General features: G+C 45.5%; 2 protein-coding genes across 3 annotated transcripts; one reads left to right on the top strand and one right to left on the bottom strand.

Moving 5' to 3' along the window:
* Nucleotides 1-183: 183 nt before the first annotated feature.
* nup155 (nucleoporin 155) lies at nucleotides 184-12361 on the top strand. 2 transcript variants are annotated; one of them, XM_018748135.2, is made up of 35 exons: nucleotides 184-299; nucleotides 912-1068; nucleotides 1208-1345; nucleotides 2079-2175; nucleotides 2292-2362; nucleotides 2465-2557; nucleotides 2754-3017; nucleotides 3121-3194; nucleotides 3502-3593; nucleotides 3686-3783; nucleotides 4254-4421; nucleotides 4644-4744; nucleotides 5019-5189; nucleotides 5325-5435; nucleotides 5655-5749; nucleotides 5835-5920; nucleotides 6526-6588; nucleotides 6729-6870; nucleotides 7097-7163; nucleotides 7409-7524; nucleotides 7644-7747; nucleotides 7824-7957; nucleotides 8068-8259; nucleotides 8352-8490; nucleotides 8595-8730; nucleotides 8817-8970; nucleotides 9108-9212; nucleotides 9308-9462; nucleotides 9540-9666; nucleotides 9884-9997; nucleotides 10088-10208; nucleotides 10295-10405; nucleotides 10663-10799; nucleotides 11051-11157; nucleotides 11235-12361. In XM_018748135.2, the coding sequence occupies exons 2-35, from the start codon at nucleotides 927-929 to the stop codon at nucleotides 11371-11373; spliced, it is 4164 nt and encodes a 1387-aa protein (XP_018603651.1). In that variant the 5' UTR covers nucleotides 184-299; nucleotides 912-926; the 3' UTR covers nucleotides 11374-12361. The 2 variants fall into 2 exon arrangements, with proteins under 2 accessions (XP_018603651.1, XP_018603643.1); XM_018748127.2 differs by lacking the exon at nucleotides 184-299 and adding an exon at nucleotides 480-592.
* A 932-nt stretch (nucleotides 12362-13293) lies between these two features.
* On the bottom strand, nucleotides 13294-14277 carry ora5 (olfactory receptor class A related 5). Its single transcript, XM_029253089.1, has one exon. The coding sequence runs from the start codon at nucleotides 14275-14277 to the stop codon at nucleotides 13294-13296; it is 984 nt and encodes a 327-aa protein (XP_029108922.1).
* Between the last annotated feature and the right edge of the window lie 2789 nt (nucleotides 14278-17066).

The following is a 17066-nucleotide window of genomic DNA, read 5'->3' as shown; positions in this document are numbered from 1 at the left end:
CACCTCATTAGTTACCTCGTTTCGTTGCCGGAGGACTTTTACAGCCGTCCGAAATTCCCTCCGAATCATTCGCCGAACCAGCGCGCGGCTCCGTCTCGCGAGCCCCGCAACGGCGCTGTTCGCTCGTGAGACTCTTGCGCAGACCGGAAGCACCCTTTGCCCTATTCCCTTTGACTCCGCGGCGCGAGGCGGGCGGGACGAGGTGCTGTGGCTCGTGCCGAGGTCTGAAGACCGGCGGTGAATTTTTCATAAGCAAAGCGTTTTCTTTTCTGCTGTTCGTTTCCCCTAATTTAGGCCAGGTAAGTTGACATTCTTTTTGAATCTTTTACTTCCTCTTTAGATAGGAAGTCTTCAGTTGTTCTTCATGGGGTTTTGTACAGTTCCGCGCCGCTAGTAGAGCGAGAGCGCGGTCTCCGGGTCTGTCTGTCTGTCTCTGTCTGTCGTCGACGACGACGTGAAGTCGGTCGTCAGCACGGGACAAAAACACTCTAGTTTGGTCTCTTCTTTCAAACAATATTTTACTTTTTTCTCTCGAGTCAGTGAGTGACTGACTCGTGACTGTTCTCAGTCCCACTGGCGTGCTGCCATGTATGTATGTATGTTTCTATTTATTTCATTTGCACTGCAGTTTTGTTCGATCGAATCGATGTGCCTAATTTATACATGCAACTTCAACTCCTTACGGGTATTCTATGTCAGTTCAGGGTAAGTACTTAATCAAGTACTACAGCAAGAGTGATATCCAAACTGTAAACCTTGCTCACAAGAAGATGTCAACCCTAACGGTTAAGTCACCTTGCTGCCCATTTGCCAGCACACACTCATCAGCTGCAGCAATATGAGTAGTAATGTTGGGCCTTTCTGATTTAGTGCTCATTCGGACATTCCTGTAACCGCTTTCCTTCCTACAGGAGCTCCTCTCCGCCATGCCATCTGCTCTTGGCCACAGCAGTCCGGCTGCAGCCCTGCACGAAGCCCTGGAAAATGCAGGCCGCTTGATAGACCGACACCTGCAGGATGACCGCTACTTCCCCGATCTGTCAGAGCTGCTCAATGTTCCTGCTCACAGTGAGTGGCTGTGGGGCTGTTTTGGGAAGTGCGCAGTAACTTTGTTCGTTGACATTGCCATGGCAAGTTTCTGGGTTCAGTTTGAATCCTTACAGGTGTGTTCGCTGGCCCCTGTGATGTTTCTCTATCCCTCCTGTAGACATGCCTTCCCTCTCGGGGGTATCAGACATGGACTACCCCCTGCAAGGTCCCGGGCTGATTAGTGTGCCAAGCCTTCTGGAGTTGAGTGCAGTACGCCGGGTCCCGCTTCCTCCTGAGCTGGTGGAGCAGTTTGGTCGTATCCTTAAAATTCTGGTGCAAAGGCGCTGCTGGGAAGCAAAGGTTCCCCCCCCCTTAATTACTGTAATTAGCCATGGAGTCCTTCATGTCCCTGGGTCCTACAATCTTCCAGGACCTGAAGTGGGATACCTATATTGCCTTCATCATGAAAAAGGCCCAACAGAGGATGTAGTTCCTTTTCCGACTGAAGAAGTTCAGCCTGCCACAGGAACTTCTGATCCAGTTCTTCTCAGCTGTCATTGAGTCTCTCCTGTGCACCAGTATAACTGTCTGGTTTGGCTCAGCTACTAAAGAAATTGTCTACAAAGGACAGTCAAGACAGCTGAGAGGTCTCTCTATAGGGTCTCCTGTCAGTGCAACAATATCCCATCACATTTGTAATTTACTTATTTACTTTTTTAAAAAATTATAGCATTTATACTCTTATGTTTGTGTACTTTGTAAATATGTTATTTATTTATTCTGTAATTCTGTGTCAGCTGTTTGTTCTCTAAATATTGGAAGCATCAAGAACCACAGCTACTTTATTATGTGCGTCAGCACACTTGGCCAATCAAACTCATTCGCTCTCTTATTAAAGCTAAGTGTTAAGTTTAAGCCCTATCCTATAGTGTTGTAGATGTAGGACACTGGCTCTTAGTTTGAACTGAATTGATACGCAGTTGTTCATAACATACAGATTTCTGCAACTCTTATGTAGGTTTTGACTCCTTAATCGCAGTATAAAACAGACATGCAGTGCAACTGTATGATGGGAGTTTTCCCTGAGATCAGCCGGGCATGGCTCACAGTAGACAACGACATCTTCATGTGGAACTATGAGGATGGGTGGGTCCTGAAGCATTGTGAATTTCATTGCCAGTTGCGGATTAAAGTCCTGCTGACGGAACAGGATCCTAACGGTCCCTGCACGCTTTGACTTTGCTTCTTTCTTTGTGTGACAGGGGGGATGTGGCCTACTTTGATGGACTAAGTGAGACCATCTTGTCAGTGGGACTGGTCAAACCCAAGGAAGGTGAGGAAGGAAAATCAAACTTTTATTGTCATGTACAACATGCTATTTCTGCCTGTTTGTTTTATGGTGTGCTATGCTTAAAACTGTGTCTGTGTCTCCCAGGAATCTTCCAGCCCCATATCCACTTCCTGCTGGTGCTGGCCACCCCTGTAGATGTGGTAATACTTGGCCTCAGCTTCCCAAGGGCTCAGGCAGGTGAGCTGATTTTGCGTCCTGTTGGCTCTTGGTTATAGGCCATGACCACCTGCTAGGCTGCCCCTTTTCAGTATCACCTGGAGGACATGTTAGTAGTAAACATGAAAGTTATTGACATGGCAGTCTTTTTATTAAACACACTGGTTTTAGACATTGCTCTAAATGCTCCCCCAAATTTCACCCTTTTCTTGGACAGGGCTAAATGACAGCATGTCTGGGGGCATGCAGCTGCTACCAGATCCCCTTTATTCCATCCCCACGGACAACACCTACATGTTGGCTGTGGCTTCCACTGACCGGGGCCGCATTTTCTTGGCGGGAAAAGATGGATGTCTGTATGAAATTGCCTATCAGGCAGAGGCTGGCTGGTTTAGCCAGCGCTGTCGTAAAATCAACCACTCCAAGAGCAGCCTGTCTTTCCTTGTGCCTTCCCTGCTTCAATTCTCCTTCTCCCAGGATGGTGAGCTTGTACGATATAGCTACTAATAAGTGTACTGATCAGTAAAATGTCAGTTTTGTCACCTTTTTACAGTGCATCAGCGATATTTCTTGTATATAATCAGATCCTGTAGTCCAGATCGCTGTTGACAACTCCCGTAACATCCTCTACACGCGTTCAGAGAATGGGGTCCTACAGGTATGCTGTCCAATACTCATGTAGACCTCAGGATTAAGCTGTCTTGAACATTTTGTCTTACACTTTTCCTGTACTTTAGGACAAGGAGTTCATTTGGTAGGCTGTCATTTTATTTGGGTACCAGGTAACTGTAGCAGTTAAATGAACTTGTAAGCAGATGGTTGTGCTATGATATATTGGGTGACTCTGTTGTTTTGAAGTGTCAGATGTTTCCTATAAATGAAAGCTATCTTTAAGAAAAAAAAAACCTATATTTTTCACTGCCAGCCTGTAGATTTGTATGCTGACTCATTTGCTTGTCTTGTAGATGTATGACCTAGGTGTTGACGGCCAGGGGATGAGCCGAGTGGCCGCCATGTCTCAAAACTCCATTGTGGCAGCTGCCGGCAACATTGCCAGGTGTGTTGCAGTCATACATACGTCATTCTCGGATGGGGTTCCTTCATTTTTGCTACTCAAGCCTGACTCTGTCTTTTTTCCTCTGTCCACAGGACCATAGATCGCTCTGTGTTCAAGCCTGTCGTCCATATTGCAGTGATTGACCGATCAGAATCTTCAGACTGCCAACTACTGGCTATCACTCATGCAGGTAAGTTGAATTTGAGCAACCCAGGCAAATAAAAATTAGAATGTTAGTGTAAAGGCTCACCTTTAAAAGTCCTCTGCAGCTGTTGTAAAGTTTAGCAGTGCTACATCTTTCTGTCTTATGTAGTATGGGTCCTGTTTGAGTGGAAGTGCTGGAAGGGTACATGGGTAGTGATCAGTTACCATGAACTCTATGCTGTTTACCCTGGATTTGCTTTTGTACATTTAGCAGACACTTTTCTTCAAAGCAGCTTACACTGTTATGCAATTATTTGCAATAATTTACCCATTTAATTCTGAATAATTTTTAATGAAGCAGTTTAAGGTAAGTACTTTGCTCAAGGGCAATATAGCAGTAGGTGGAATTCAAACCTTCCAAAGGCTACAGCTCTAACACACTATGCTTCTTGATGTCCAGGTTGTCGGTTTTTCTGTTCACTGCACATACTACCCTTCCTCTGCCTGTCCCTGTAGGAGTGCGCCTGTATTTCAGCACTTCACCCTTTGCTCCACCCAATGCCAAGTACACAACTGCCCGGCCCAGTCTGCTGGCACTGGTCCATGTACGCCTTCCTCCTGGATTTTCTGCCTCTTCCACATTGCAGAAACCTGCCAAGGTACACAAGGCCTTGTACACTAAAGGTATGGCTCACCTTCACTGGATCCCACCCCTACTGATGGCTGTTGGGCTGACATGGTTTTCTTACTCCTAGAAAACTAGAAATATTTGTTACATGCGAAGCTGAATGGCACCAGTGACTGTAAATAGAAATAACTGGAAATGTTAATATGTGCTTTCAGTTTGTCTTGATTTAAACCAAAGTAATCTTGGTCAAACTGTAATGTTGTTCTGATTTTCCCCAGGGGTTCTGTTGATGGCTGCCTCTGAAACTGAGGACAGTGACATTCTCTGGTGTATCAACCATGATTCCTTTCCTTTCAAGAAGCCACTCATGGAGTCCCAGGTGAGTTGGGTGCGAAATTGAAGGGCACATGGTCCCTGTCGTGTGTCACAGTTGATTGGCATTCTTGTTACCGCAGTCCTCTGCTGTACCAAGTACAGCTTTCATAGCTCTCTACCTTCATGTCATTGTATTGGAAAATTTTTTTGTTTTTTTTAGCAGACATGCAAAATTGTAATAGAAGATAGTGGACATGCAAGCCAAATGAACTCCATCTCATTTCCAGGTTATCACTGTTCTGTTGTCCACACTGGGTTGTTTGTTATTCTGCCCACAGATGACCACCAATGTAGACGGCCACTCCTGGGCACTGTGTGCCATTGAAGAGGGTCGGCCAGCCAGAATCTCCACGCCCATTAATAAAGACCTAATTCCCCTTACAGAGTCCCCTGTGGTTGTTCAGCAGCACAATTTTCCTCCTAAGAAATTTGTCATCCTCTCTGCAAAGGTACCTCTGTCACCAGGGTTAGCCTTTATGTGACTATGTTCAGCATATGTGTGAATGTTTACATGTTAACAAGAGAGAACATGTAAATTATACTTGTCTCTGTGTGGTAAAACTCAATGCTTGTTCTCCCTCTAGGGAAGTCACATTTTCCATAAATTGCGGCCTGTGGACCAGTTGCGTCACCTACTGGTGAGCTGTGCTGGAGGTGAGGGTGAGGAGATTGAGCGGTTCTTCAAATTACATCGGGTAGGTCTTTTTTCAGCTGGAGCTTTTTAGATATCCTCTTTTACCTTGGTGAAGCCCACTCAAAAAAATCCACATTTGTGTGCGAGAGAAAGAAATTCATCCCTCTCCACGAGAAGTATGTTTGTACCATCACTCTGAACATGGCCATTTCTAGTAATGTATGTGTGTGTTTCTCAAGGCCTTAGTGATGTGTGGTCATAAATGTTTCCCTCCCATCAGGAGGAGCAAGCCTGTGCCACTGCTCTGATCTTGGCCTGTTCTAGTGCTGCATGTGACCGTGAGGTGTCAGTGTGGGCCACCCGGGCCTTTTTCAGGTCAGCATGTATTTCCGCAGTCCCTGAAAAGAGCTGGTGTCTCTGTCGATTTCTCTAACCTCTTTGCACGTGTGTTTGTGCATAGGTATGGAGGAGAGGCACAAATGCGGTTTGCCTCTGCACTCACTGCCCCCAGCAATGTGGGACCCCTGTTTAGTTCTCCTGTCCCAGGTGAGTGTGACTCCCCTACAGGCAGGCAATTAATTTAACATTACAGGCAGTCTTGAAGTTACAACATACGTAACTTACTACTACCTGGACTTAACGATGGCCTTATTTTTGAGTGCTTAAGTTTATAGGTAATTTGACAAATGCAGTCTGCTGTACAATAGCATCAGTTAGCCACACACATTTGTTGTTGTTGTTGTTTGGGTTGTATTCAGTGTTTTTTGCTATCTTGCAACAGTTGCATTTTGTTTAAAAATCCTTTTATTTGTGATTCCCTTAAGGTTACTTAAGTGGCTACAGAGCAAAAATGTGTTCCAATAGTGGTGAAATGTGGAAAGAAATGGATTTAGAAATTAAAAATATTATAGCAGGAAAATATAATACTATAATATTGTCAGAGTATATATTTAAATATGGTTCGCATAAGGGGATTTTTGGCTTACAATGTGGTCACTGGAACAGAACCCTCTCAAGCTTAGGACCACCTGTACCCGTCTCAAGGTAGAATGATAGTGTTTTTTTTTTTTTTTTTTGGATATGTATATGTTTAAGTTTCTGGATTTAATGTGTCTAGTCCACCCCTCTCAGGCCGTCTGTTGTTGTTTCAGGATCCCCAATAACTGTCGGTAGTCCTCTTACCAACCCCAGCTTCCTGGGTACACCTGCACCAGGTATAATTCCCAAATTTTCCCATTCATTTTTTCCTTAAGCAGTTCTTGTTAGAAATGGTTCTGCTTCGTTCATTCATTGGACCTCCACTAATTGCAGTTTTTTCGGGGGTGGGGTCTCTGGACCTCTGTTCCCTGACTAGGTATGGCACCACCTGCCATGTCCACACCCTTCATTCTCTCTCCTCCTGGGGCTGCATCTGTCACTGGTATCTCTGCAGGGCCTGAGGTTGTCTTCTCTGGCAAACACAATGGCATTTGCTTGTACTTCAGCCGTATATTGGGGTAAGAGTTGGTAACTGCTGCTCCAGTTTTCCCAGAAGCCTTAGCAGGCATTGTATTGTTTTTTTACCACTGGATTGCCTCAGTGAAAGCGTGTGAAAAGTTGGATGGGGACTGAAATTCAGTCCTGTACCAGCTTGCAGTGGGGCAGTCTGTTGACAGTGAAGTGGAGGTGGCTGAACAGTGCATATTTGGCTAGATTTCCTGCTTTTCTGACTTCTGTCTTCAGGAACATATGGGATGGCAGTCTGGCAGTGGAGAAAACAATCAGCACAGGAAGCCAGACTATCAGCATTGTGAGTAGCACCATAGAGTGATATTACGTTAAAACTTATAAGTATGGGCCAGTCCAGGACCTGGTTAGGTTCCAGGCTCTTGGCAGGTAATCTGGGTTGTTGTAATGAGTGCAGCATAAAAGGATATGATTACTGAGACCAGCTGGTAAAAATATATGGCTGTGTGAGCGTTGAATTACAAATCAGTAATCACCTCTGTGCTGGATGAGAAGGCATAGTTGAATGATGCAATATGACTTCTTCAGATGGAGAGCACAGTCACAACAATGGACCTGGAATCTGTGTTGCTGGAACTCCATGGGCTGAAGGACTTCTTGGACAGGAACTCTCAGTTCAACCCAGGTTCCTTGGGTGTGACTAGGTAAAGAAGCCACAACTTTCCTCCTCATCAGTACCAGTACTCACCTGTTGTGATCCTGCAGTTTCTTCCTAGGAGATGTTCCTTGTTCAACTGTCTTCTCCCCTTTTATCTATCTCCAGCTTCAGCTCCCCAGCTAACCTGCAGCAGCGGCTGCTAGGGTTCATGCGGCCTGATGGGGGTAGCTCTCACCAGGTTCAGCAGGAGCTCCAAAGGAAGTACCACAGTGAGTCAGTTTGCCAGTGTGCACTTCAGCACGCATTCATAAATGAGTACACTGACCCGTCTCTGTCTTGTACCAGCTGAGGCACAGGCCTATGAGAAGGTGTCCCTGCAAGGTGTTCAGCTACTGATTCAGCGTTCCTGCCAGACTCTGGCTTTGTGGAAGCTGCTCTGTGAGCATCAGTTCAGTCTCATCCTGGCCGAGCTACCCAAGGTGCATTGTAGTCCTCTCATGGACTTCCGTCCATCTCTCCCTGCCCCTCCTCTCTCTGGTTTCTTTGCTCCTCCTGCCTGTCTGACCCTGTCCCTTCTTTTCCACTTTAGGAGTTTCAAGAGCAAGTGAAGAGCAGCAGTTTTAAGGATGTGGTGATTCGAGGTCGCGAGTTGACAGGTGCTCTTATCACTGCCCTCATCAATGTATACATCAAGGACAATGCTTCAGTGGATGCAATCAGTTCCCACCTGCGTGACACCTGCCCCCTGCTGTACAGCAGTGATGACAGTATCTGCTCAAAGGTGCACTGTCTGAACCGGCTGTATTTGTGATTCTCTACTTGCCCCCTACATGCGGGCATTGCTGTAACTCAGTCTTTATTCTTTTGCTGCAGGCCAATGAGCTGCTGCAGAGCTCCAGGCAGCTGCAGAGCAAGATGGATCGTGAGCGCGCACTAAAGGAGTCACTGCGGCTCTACCAGCAGATCAGCCACCACACAGACCTGCCACTCGTTTGCGCACAATACCGTCAGGGTGAGCCAGTTTATTGCTTTACTGTTGTGTGGCAGTCCTGATGTTTTATGTCTTCAGTTTTTGTGACAGTCCTGATGTTTCGTGCCACATACCTTTCACCGCAGTGCGTTTCTACGAGGGTGTGCTGGATTTGTGTCTCACTGCTGCTGATAAAAAGGACCCCCAGCGACTGGGACCCCACTTCTACAGGAATGGTGAGCCAGAGGAAGATGCAGCAGGGCAGCAAGCCTTCCAGGAGAGGTAAATGTGTTAACCTTAGCTGATTTGAGCTGTTTTGTCATGCTGGCTTATGCTAGCTGGCTAATACGCACACCTGTCTCTTGCAGATTGTCCTGCTACAAGTGCATAACAGACACTCTGCAGGAGCTGGTGGCTCAGAGCACTGCAGCACCACAGTCTCCTAGTGTTCCCAAACAGCCTGGCCCTCCCGTCTTGACCTCTGACCCCAATATGCTGAGCAACGAGGATGCTGCTGCACATGTGAGTCAGGCCATGATTTGGCAGTGTGGAGCTGATTTACAATTGGATGGGGTACCCAAGTGTGCAGGGGAATCAGCCCCTGACCTCTTGGCAGTGAGGATCTTTTTTTTTTTTTTTTCCCTCCCCCCCCCCCGTAGTTTGAACAGCTCCTCAGTCTGGCCCAGAAGTCCCAGGATGAGCTGTTCCACATTGCACTCTACAACTGGCTGATCCAGGCTGACCTGACTGAGAAGCTGCTGGAGGTAACTGGTGGGATGTCACTGTGGTGTCAGTGGGGGTGGTGGTTACAGTGTGTGTCCTAATGGGTAGATTGGGTGTCTCTCCCGTCTTGCTTCAGATTAACTCGCCATACTTGGAGGAGCACTTGATGCGGATGATCAAGCAGGACCAGAACAAGGTGCGCAGCATGGACCTGTTGTGGCGATACTATGAGAAGAGCCGCAGTTTCAGTAAGGCTGCACACGTCCTGGCTCGACTTGCTGAAATGCACAGGTACAGTATGGTCCACCTGTACCAGTGTTGTCTCCTACTTCCATTTCCTTGGTTGCTGACTCTCCTTCTCCCTCCAGCACAGAGATATCCTTGAAGCAGAGATTGGAGTACATCTCCAGGGCTATTTTGTCAGCCAAGAGCTGCTGTACCTCATCTCAGGGAGCTGATGGAGAGTTCCTGCATGAGCTAGAGGAAAAGATGGAGGTACAGTACACCTCTACCCCAGGCTCTTCTGTGTCTTGTGTGGGAGCTCAGGAATGATAGCTGGTCCCCTATATGGTGCACAGTGACATTGAGTCATTGGTGCAGCAGTTTGCTGTTTGGATTTTTATGACTTTTCCTCTGAGTCTTGTTTACAAGACTGACTGCTGTAAGTCAAATGGACTTGGGTGGATTAATCACATTCTCTCTGCATTCAAAGGTGGTACGAATCCAGGTGCAGATCCAAGAGACTCTCAAAAAACAGTACTCCCAGCATCCTTCAGTACAGGGGGCCCTATCGCAACTGGACTCAGAACTAATGGACATCACTAAGGTACCCCCCTTTCTAGCCAACCCCTGTTTCTGTGTTCAAGATGGAGATGAGAACATTGTTGCATAGACCATTGTGTTTTGTTCTTCTAAGCTATATGGGGAATTTGCGGATCACTTTCGGTTGTCGGAGTGCAAACTCGCCATTATCCATTGTGCTGGGCACTCTGATCCAATCCTCGTACATTCGTTGTGGCAGGAGATACTGGAAAAAGGTGAGGATCAATCTTGACAGGTTTCCATTAAGACTTTCATGGTCTGTTTATTGATGCTTACAGCTATAATGGTATCTATGTTTCAGAGCTGAGCGATAGCGTGACCATGAGCCCAGCTGACCGCATGAGAGCACTGAGCCTGAAGCTGGTATCTTTGGGCAAGATGTATGCTGGGACGCCCCGGTATTTCCCGCTGGGTAAGGGATACCCTCCAACTTTGTGTGTTTTGTCAGTTTTACTGGTAAGTGTACAATTGCCCTACCCTGGGTCTGGCAGGACTTGTATGCTGGTAGTCTATAGAGAGGGAAGCTCAAGAGGTGAAGGGAAGCAATCAGATCCTCCTGGGCACAGTGTAGGTACAAACCTACTTCACTGCCCTGGGTTCATTGTAGTCCAGGCCTTCTCACAGGTGATTCGCCGCACTTGCTGATGCATTCTGCTTCTTGTTCTCCAGAGTTTCTGGTGAAGTACTTGGAGCAGGAAGTGTGCCGGCTCAACTGGGATGTGGGCTTTGTTACCTTCACGCTGCAGGAAATTGGGGTGCAGCTGCCACGACTCCTGGAAGTCTATGATCATCTCTTCAAGACCCGGGTACATAGGGTTTGGAGTGGGGGAAATGGCAATCTACTGATGTGTTGGCACCTTATACCATGTATTGAAGGCTTTAAGCATTTGGCTGTATAATTTTTTTCCCCTCTTTAAAAATGATATATTCCTTAAGCTTTTGAGTGACAATTTACTCAGCTACAGAGTCATCTGAAATAGTCTTTTGCCATTTTGATGGGGTTATTCTGATCTGACTAAGTGGGAGTGACCTGTATGATGGCCATATGTTTCTTCAGGACCCTTGTTGGCAGCGCCTAAAGAAGCCATTACACCTGGTGGAGTGTATCCATGTACTGCTGTCAGGATACGTGGCAGATCCCAGTCGTGTGCCTGCCTATGACAGGTATGCTCCTTCTTCTCTGTCATAAGCATACCCACCTCTGTCTTTGTTCTCCTCACCATACCTAACTCCACGTGCAGGAGGAGGTTCACAAACGTGTGCCTGGACAACATTTGCGGCTACCTGGTGGAGCTGCAGTCGCTGAGTCCCAGTGCCGCCCTTCAACGCATCATTGGCAACTTCAAGACACTTCAAGCCAAGCTGGAGAAAGTGCACTGAGATGCACTGGCCTCAGGGTTCACCGCTTAAATTGTGAACTATGTTATTGGATAATTTGTATACCCATCATGCCACAGGGACACTACTCACTCGGCATACAGATCGTGGCTGGCTGTAACCCCAAACCTCTGTGCCTTCCTTCCCACCTTCTGTGCATCTTAAGAACACCAAATACAGGGAGATTAGAGGCTGTTGGCATTTTACACTTTTAAATTATTTTGTGTATATGTTTTCGAGTATCTACTACCATACAAAAGAGAAATTTGAGGCTGGGAAACCAAAATTGGATTACATAGGAAATATCCAGTCCTCTCCTCTGTCAGATGTAGACTAAGCCATTCTGAATACAATTCTTCTGATATTGTTTCTGTCTGTAGGAAAAACTAGAGATTTTCAAGTTCTAAATTAAACTTGTAAAACAGTGGTAATATTTCTAGTCTTAAGTATTCTTGGGACTTTTGTTTAGCAGTATTGTACATGGAGTTTTCATCCTTCAGTGTATAGAACAGACTGCATTGTTGGCTTTTATTTTGTAGGCATCTGGGTTTGTTTTGCGCAGCAATGCTGGTTTGATGAATGATAAAAACAAACCTGAAAACAGCACTGAACAGCTCACTTCTGGTGATATGTAGCTCACTCCAGTGTGCACACTGTTGCCATGCTGGGGCACCTGCTCTAGGGCTTTCTATTTGGGTTGTGTATTGTGCTGAAGCTGTCCCCTCTTCCTCTGTATCTGCTGAATGGCCTTGGTTATATCTTGCTTCAACCCCTCAGAGAGCCGCAGCTATGTGTAGAGTGTATGTTTCGTTGGTTTTGTTTGATAAGTGTTTGGACCACTTAAACTGGTATCATCAGTGTCGTGGCCCTTGTAACAACGATGTTAATAACAATCATGGTGATGTTGATGATTGAATAGGTAATCCTGATGTTGTTTATTTAACCAGGATTTAGTACTACAATGAGTTCTGTACCTAAAATCTGAATGCTGTTTTTATAATAAACTTGTTTTATGTCTTTTTATTTTGTATGGTCTGTTGTGTATTTCATTTTGTTAAGAATTGTAATAAATACTGGAGTCACTGAGAAACTTGTCATTTTATTTATTACTCTTACAGCACTGGAACTACTCAGTGATTTTGCACCTAACATTCACAATATACTTGTATATAAAATCAGGTGTTAACATCATTACAAAGACTACCCAGAATCCTTAATGCCCTTGACTGTCACCAATAGGCAGAAAACAGGAAAGTTAAGGATGTTAGTGTCACAGGTACGCATGTGCTTCTATTATCCACTTGACTAAATTGCTCCAGTTGTCATTGACTTCCTGCTGTTTGCACTGACACCATGTCAACTAATAATCCATAATTGCACCTTTGGGCAGGTATTGCCACCGCTGCCTTCGAGTGTAATCACAACAGACACTCACTTCCTGAGACATCGTTATGCTTATGTTTGTTTTTGTGTTCTTGCCTGTCGGGGTGACGACTCATTATTTCCAACTAGTTAAATATTTTTGTAATTTAGGGTTCTTTTAATTGTGTCCCATAGGTATCTTCAACATATGCTGCCAGAAAAAAGATATTGGAGAAAGAAAATGAGATTTGATAATTGTATCAGTGTCAAATGCTTTGTAAATGTATAATGTATTGAATATATTTTACATTATTTGCTCCTGTGTCTCTGTTTTGCATATATTTTGAATCATGTTTAATCTTACAAGTGATCTACAGATGCAGGAAGTTTCTACAGTATCGATGAAGTTTTATGAGTCCCAAATGCATGCTTATAAATTGAACCTCTCCTACAGGTTTATTTTGCAGTTCATCTGAAATCCCTAGTTGGCTATTCAAAAAATCCCAAATTACATAGGGTGTGCAGCGCTGTTGCTTACCATGCCCCGTTCCCAGGATGGCACTACTTGCAGCAGGGGCAGGAGAGCTTCCTGACCCCATAGAGGAAGATGTAAGGGATGATGCTGGTGTAGGAGGCAGCGATGTAGCTGGCAATCTCCACCAACACAGACACATGTGACACATTGCTGTAGATATGTAGCAGCAGGTGGGTCATCCAGCAGACCAGGAAGACGCTGGCTACGGCTACCACACTCTTGGCTGCCCTCACCTGGGAGCTCGGGTTGGAGGTGGGTTTGTCAGGCCTGGCCGCTGGGATATTTATACCTGCTCTGGCTGGAGGATCTATAGCCACTGTAGGTTTTTCAGCTCCATCTGGATGGGAAGTGGCAGCAGCTGGGCGGGGAACTGAGCCCATAGTCTGGATGCGCTTCTCATGCTGAAGAAGGGTGACCACAATTTGAATGCTCGCAAAAACAATGCCAGCAATGGGTATAGCATTAGCAAGGGTTACGTAGGTGATCTCGTAGCTCTCCTTTGCCCTCTTTGATCTAAAGCTGTCGGTGCATTCGGCTCTGCTCTGGTTCTGGGTCTCCAAGGTGGCGAAAAACATGCGTGGAATGCTGAAGGCCATGGCAACGACCCAGCCTCCAGCCAGCAGAAGAGCAACCAGGTGCAAATTGTCCATCGCTACAGGAGCCCCACCGCGTCTCAAGGACCCCACCAGCTTCTGGTACCAGAACACGCTGATCAACAGAGTGGACAAGATACTGCTGGTCTCTGACAGACCTGCGCAGAACATGAACACCTTGCAGTAGAACTTCCCCCAGAACCATCCGTTGGCAAAGTCTGCTATTGTGTCTGGTAAGTCAACAAGACAATTCGTTATAAGGTTCGATGCAGCCAGGTTGAGGAAAAGAGCCTCGTTTGTACGCAGACGAGATGCTCGGTCAGGAAGTGAGCAGATGGCCAGCCAGTTATTTCCCAGAATCCCCAGCAGGCACATGAGGGCTCGGATGAAGGATTCGATCCATTTCGCTGTGTCCATCGCAGGAAAGCTGTAGGTGCACTTGCTCTTGTTCACAGATATATGTATTTTCTGTATTTAGGTGGAATGGAGGAGCAGCTCGAATGTAATAATGTTCCTGCAGCCCTTCTATCTTCATCTGCCGGAGTCATGTGAAGGAGTGGCTCTGATGTCATCTTGGGAGTCTTATTTATACCTTGACAGGAATGCTTTAAATAACAAACCCAACATGTATTCCTGTCAGCCAATCTCATCCAGTTCCCCTCCTGCCCCTATGACGTTTAATGTCGTATCGACTCTCTGGAACATGCTGTGGCTCCACAGCTGTTATAAACATCATTCGAAACATCTGGGCACAGCTGGTGGTGTAGTTGTTAGTGCTGCTGCCTTTAGATGCAAAAGTTATAAGTTTGAATCCCACATCCAGCAGTAGTACCCTTGAGCAAGGTACTTATCCAGAATAGCTCCAGTAAAAATTAGCCAGCTGTATAAATGGGGAAATGACTCTAAATCGCTTTGGAGAAAAGCATCAGCTAAATGTACGTTCCACCCATTGTCACTAACTGCTCATACACTGCAGGTTTAGGGTGGTGCGGAGCCTGTTTGTGAGGCAGGGCGCATCCTGGACAGAGTGCTAGTCCATCGGTACCAGTTAATCAAAACATATCTTTGGAGTGTGGGAGAAAACTCATCGCAAAAAGGTTTTTTTTTAGTTATTTCTCTGTCTCACAGCACCTGGGTGGTGTGACAGGACATGGGTTTGATTCCTGCTCAGTCTGTGTGGAGTTTGCATGTTCTCCCTGTGTCTGCGTGGGTTTCCTTTGGGTGCTCTGGCTTCCTCCCACAGTCCAAAGATGCTGTTCAGGTTCCCCCATCGTGTGTGAGTGACAGAGAGAGTGTGTTGCACTGATTTATGGATGAGTGACCCAGTGTAAGTAGTGTATCTAGCAGTGTAAGTCACTGCGGTGAATAAGGTGTGTGGGCTCATAACACACTAGTATCCATTGGAAGTTGCTTTGGAGGAAAGCATTTGCTAAATAAATAAATGTAAATGTAATGTTTTGCTGCTCCTGCTGCCACAATGTAGACAGCATCCTGGAACCACTGACCCTAAACAATATCTGTTACCTATTAAATCTGTGAAACAACAATGAAGATTGTTAAAAGTTAAAAAATGCATTAAGGGCTTCATACAAAACAAATTAAAATTATAAAAAAAGAATCAATTTTTTCTAAAATGTCTTAAAGTAGCTGTCACTTTGTTTCCATTGTTGAATACTTAGAGAATTGTTGAATACTCATCTCTACATTTAAAAGTCCCTTCTCCCCCTGATCTCCGAAGTTCATGTTGGTGTACAAATGGTTTGGCTCAATAACTTTGTGATCATAACTGTGTTGACGGATACACTTTTATGCAGCTACTGTAATGTAAATTTAAAAAAAAAAATTACTAGGAAGAAGCAGGTGATCAGGAATCGTGGATACTCGCTCGGAACAAAGTTTAGTGCGCTACTCTTGTGATGAGCATCGGTTCATGGCGGAAAGAAAGTAACTGTACTTCAGAATCACACGTCTGAAACGATGTCTCTTTCCAATATAACGTACAAATTGTATTTTCTGTGAGATGTACGTCGTTTTGGAGAAAATGCGTCTGCTAAATGAATAATGTAAAATGTAAATGACAGCGACGTTTAGCCGCACCGGGGAAAAGCAGCAGAGCTTGATCCACATTTAACAACGTTTTCCGTTCTTTCTTACAGTAAAAGACAGTAAAGGTATCGCCGCTGTACATGATTGATGTTTTGTTTTAAGTCAAGAAGCGCTTTTCGACGCTGTACAGTGTATTGCAGGGACCCTCTTGTGAATCACGAGTAAGTTGCTTCACTCTTCTTCTTGTGAGAAATAATTAAATGCCATGGTTTTCGTGTCTCTTCTCCACCTCTGTTTCTCTGCCCTCCGTGTTTTTCTGGTGTGTGTGTATCAAACCTGTTAAGAATGTGTGTGCAAGTTGGAGTTCCTCTTTGAACTTTTCTCTTTTTGTCTATGCTCGAGGGCAAACTGAGGCGAGCGAATTATATCACATATCCTCCCCATATCCTGTCTATAACCAATTAATTTACAGTGTTCTGTTGTTCAACATTACCATAGTCTCGTCCCTAGACTTCGACTCACTTTCTAAACCAAAGAGAACTTATTTCTTTGTTCTGCAAAATAGTATATAATCTTTGTGAACATGCAAATGGATAAAACTTGAGGCGGATTTGTAACGGAACACTAGTCTCTGCTTGTTCTCGTGTCCTACTCCTCCCAGTGTCCGGACGGCTCTGAGGTGGCAGAAGGCTGAGATAAAAATTTAAATAATTTCTAATCTAACAACTCTCAACTGTTAAATTGTCCGTGGGCAAATAAAAATAATAATAATAATAATAATATGGGGCGAAGAAACACGTAGAGGCAGCGATCACGTCGAACATTTATTCGAACAGCGGCACACAGGGAAATGACGGCTCTCGGTCCGAGGACCCCGTTTCCTCCAGGACCTGCGCGTCTAGCCCGCCTTCCCAGCCTGCTTTGCGCCCCCAGGCTCGCTCCTCTTTCTCGCCTGACAGACGCAAACACCCCCTTATATTCCCTGTACGTCACCAAACGCCAACCAATAAACCAATAAACACATTCCCGCTCAGAATACTAACGCGGGTCGTTACAACAACAACAACAATAATAATATCCCTTTGGACATACTGAGCGCTGTCCCCCTTCTCTCCACAGGAGGTCGCTGTGGGGAAAAAAAAAATCCCGCTAAACCGTCC

The sequence above is a fragment of the Scleropages formosus genome, chromosome 6, assembly GCF_900964775.1.
Source record: "Scleropages formosus chromosome 6, fSclFor1.1, whole genome shotgun sequence".
NCBI classification, from domain to species: domain Eukaryota; kingdom Metazoa; phylum Chordata; class Actinopteri; order Osteoglossiformes; family Osteoglossidae; genus Scleropages; species Scleropages formosus.
Note: the sequence above shows the minus strand (reverse complement) of the source record. Positions and strands in the feature narration are given on the sequence as shown.

Excerpts from the sequence above, each read along its gene's own strand:
- nup155 (XM_018748127.2), top strand. Across the intron at positions 1,346-2,078 it reads GCTGGTGGAGCAGTTTGGTC|ACATGCAGTGCAACTGTATG; the intron begins GTATCCTTAAAA and ends AGTATAAAACAG. Across the intron at positions 10,406-10,662 it reads GCCCCGGTATTTCCCGCTGG|AGTTTCTGGTGAAGTACTTG; the intron begins GTAAGGGATACC and ends CTTGTTCTCCAG.
- ora5 (XM_029253089.1), bottom strand. The coding sequence starts at position 14,277 with ATGGACACAGCGAAATGGATCGAATCCTTCATCCGAGCCCTCATGTGC.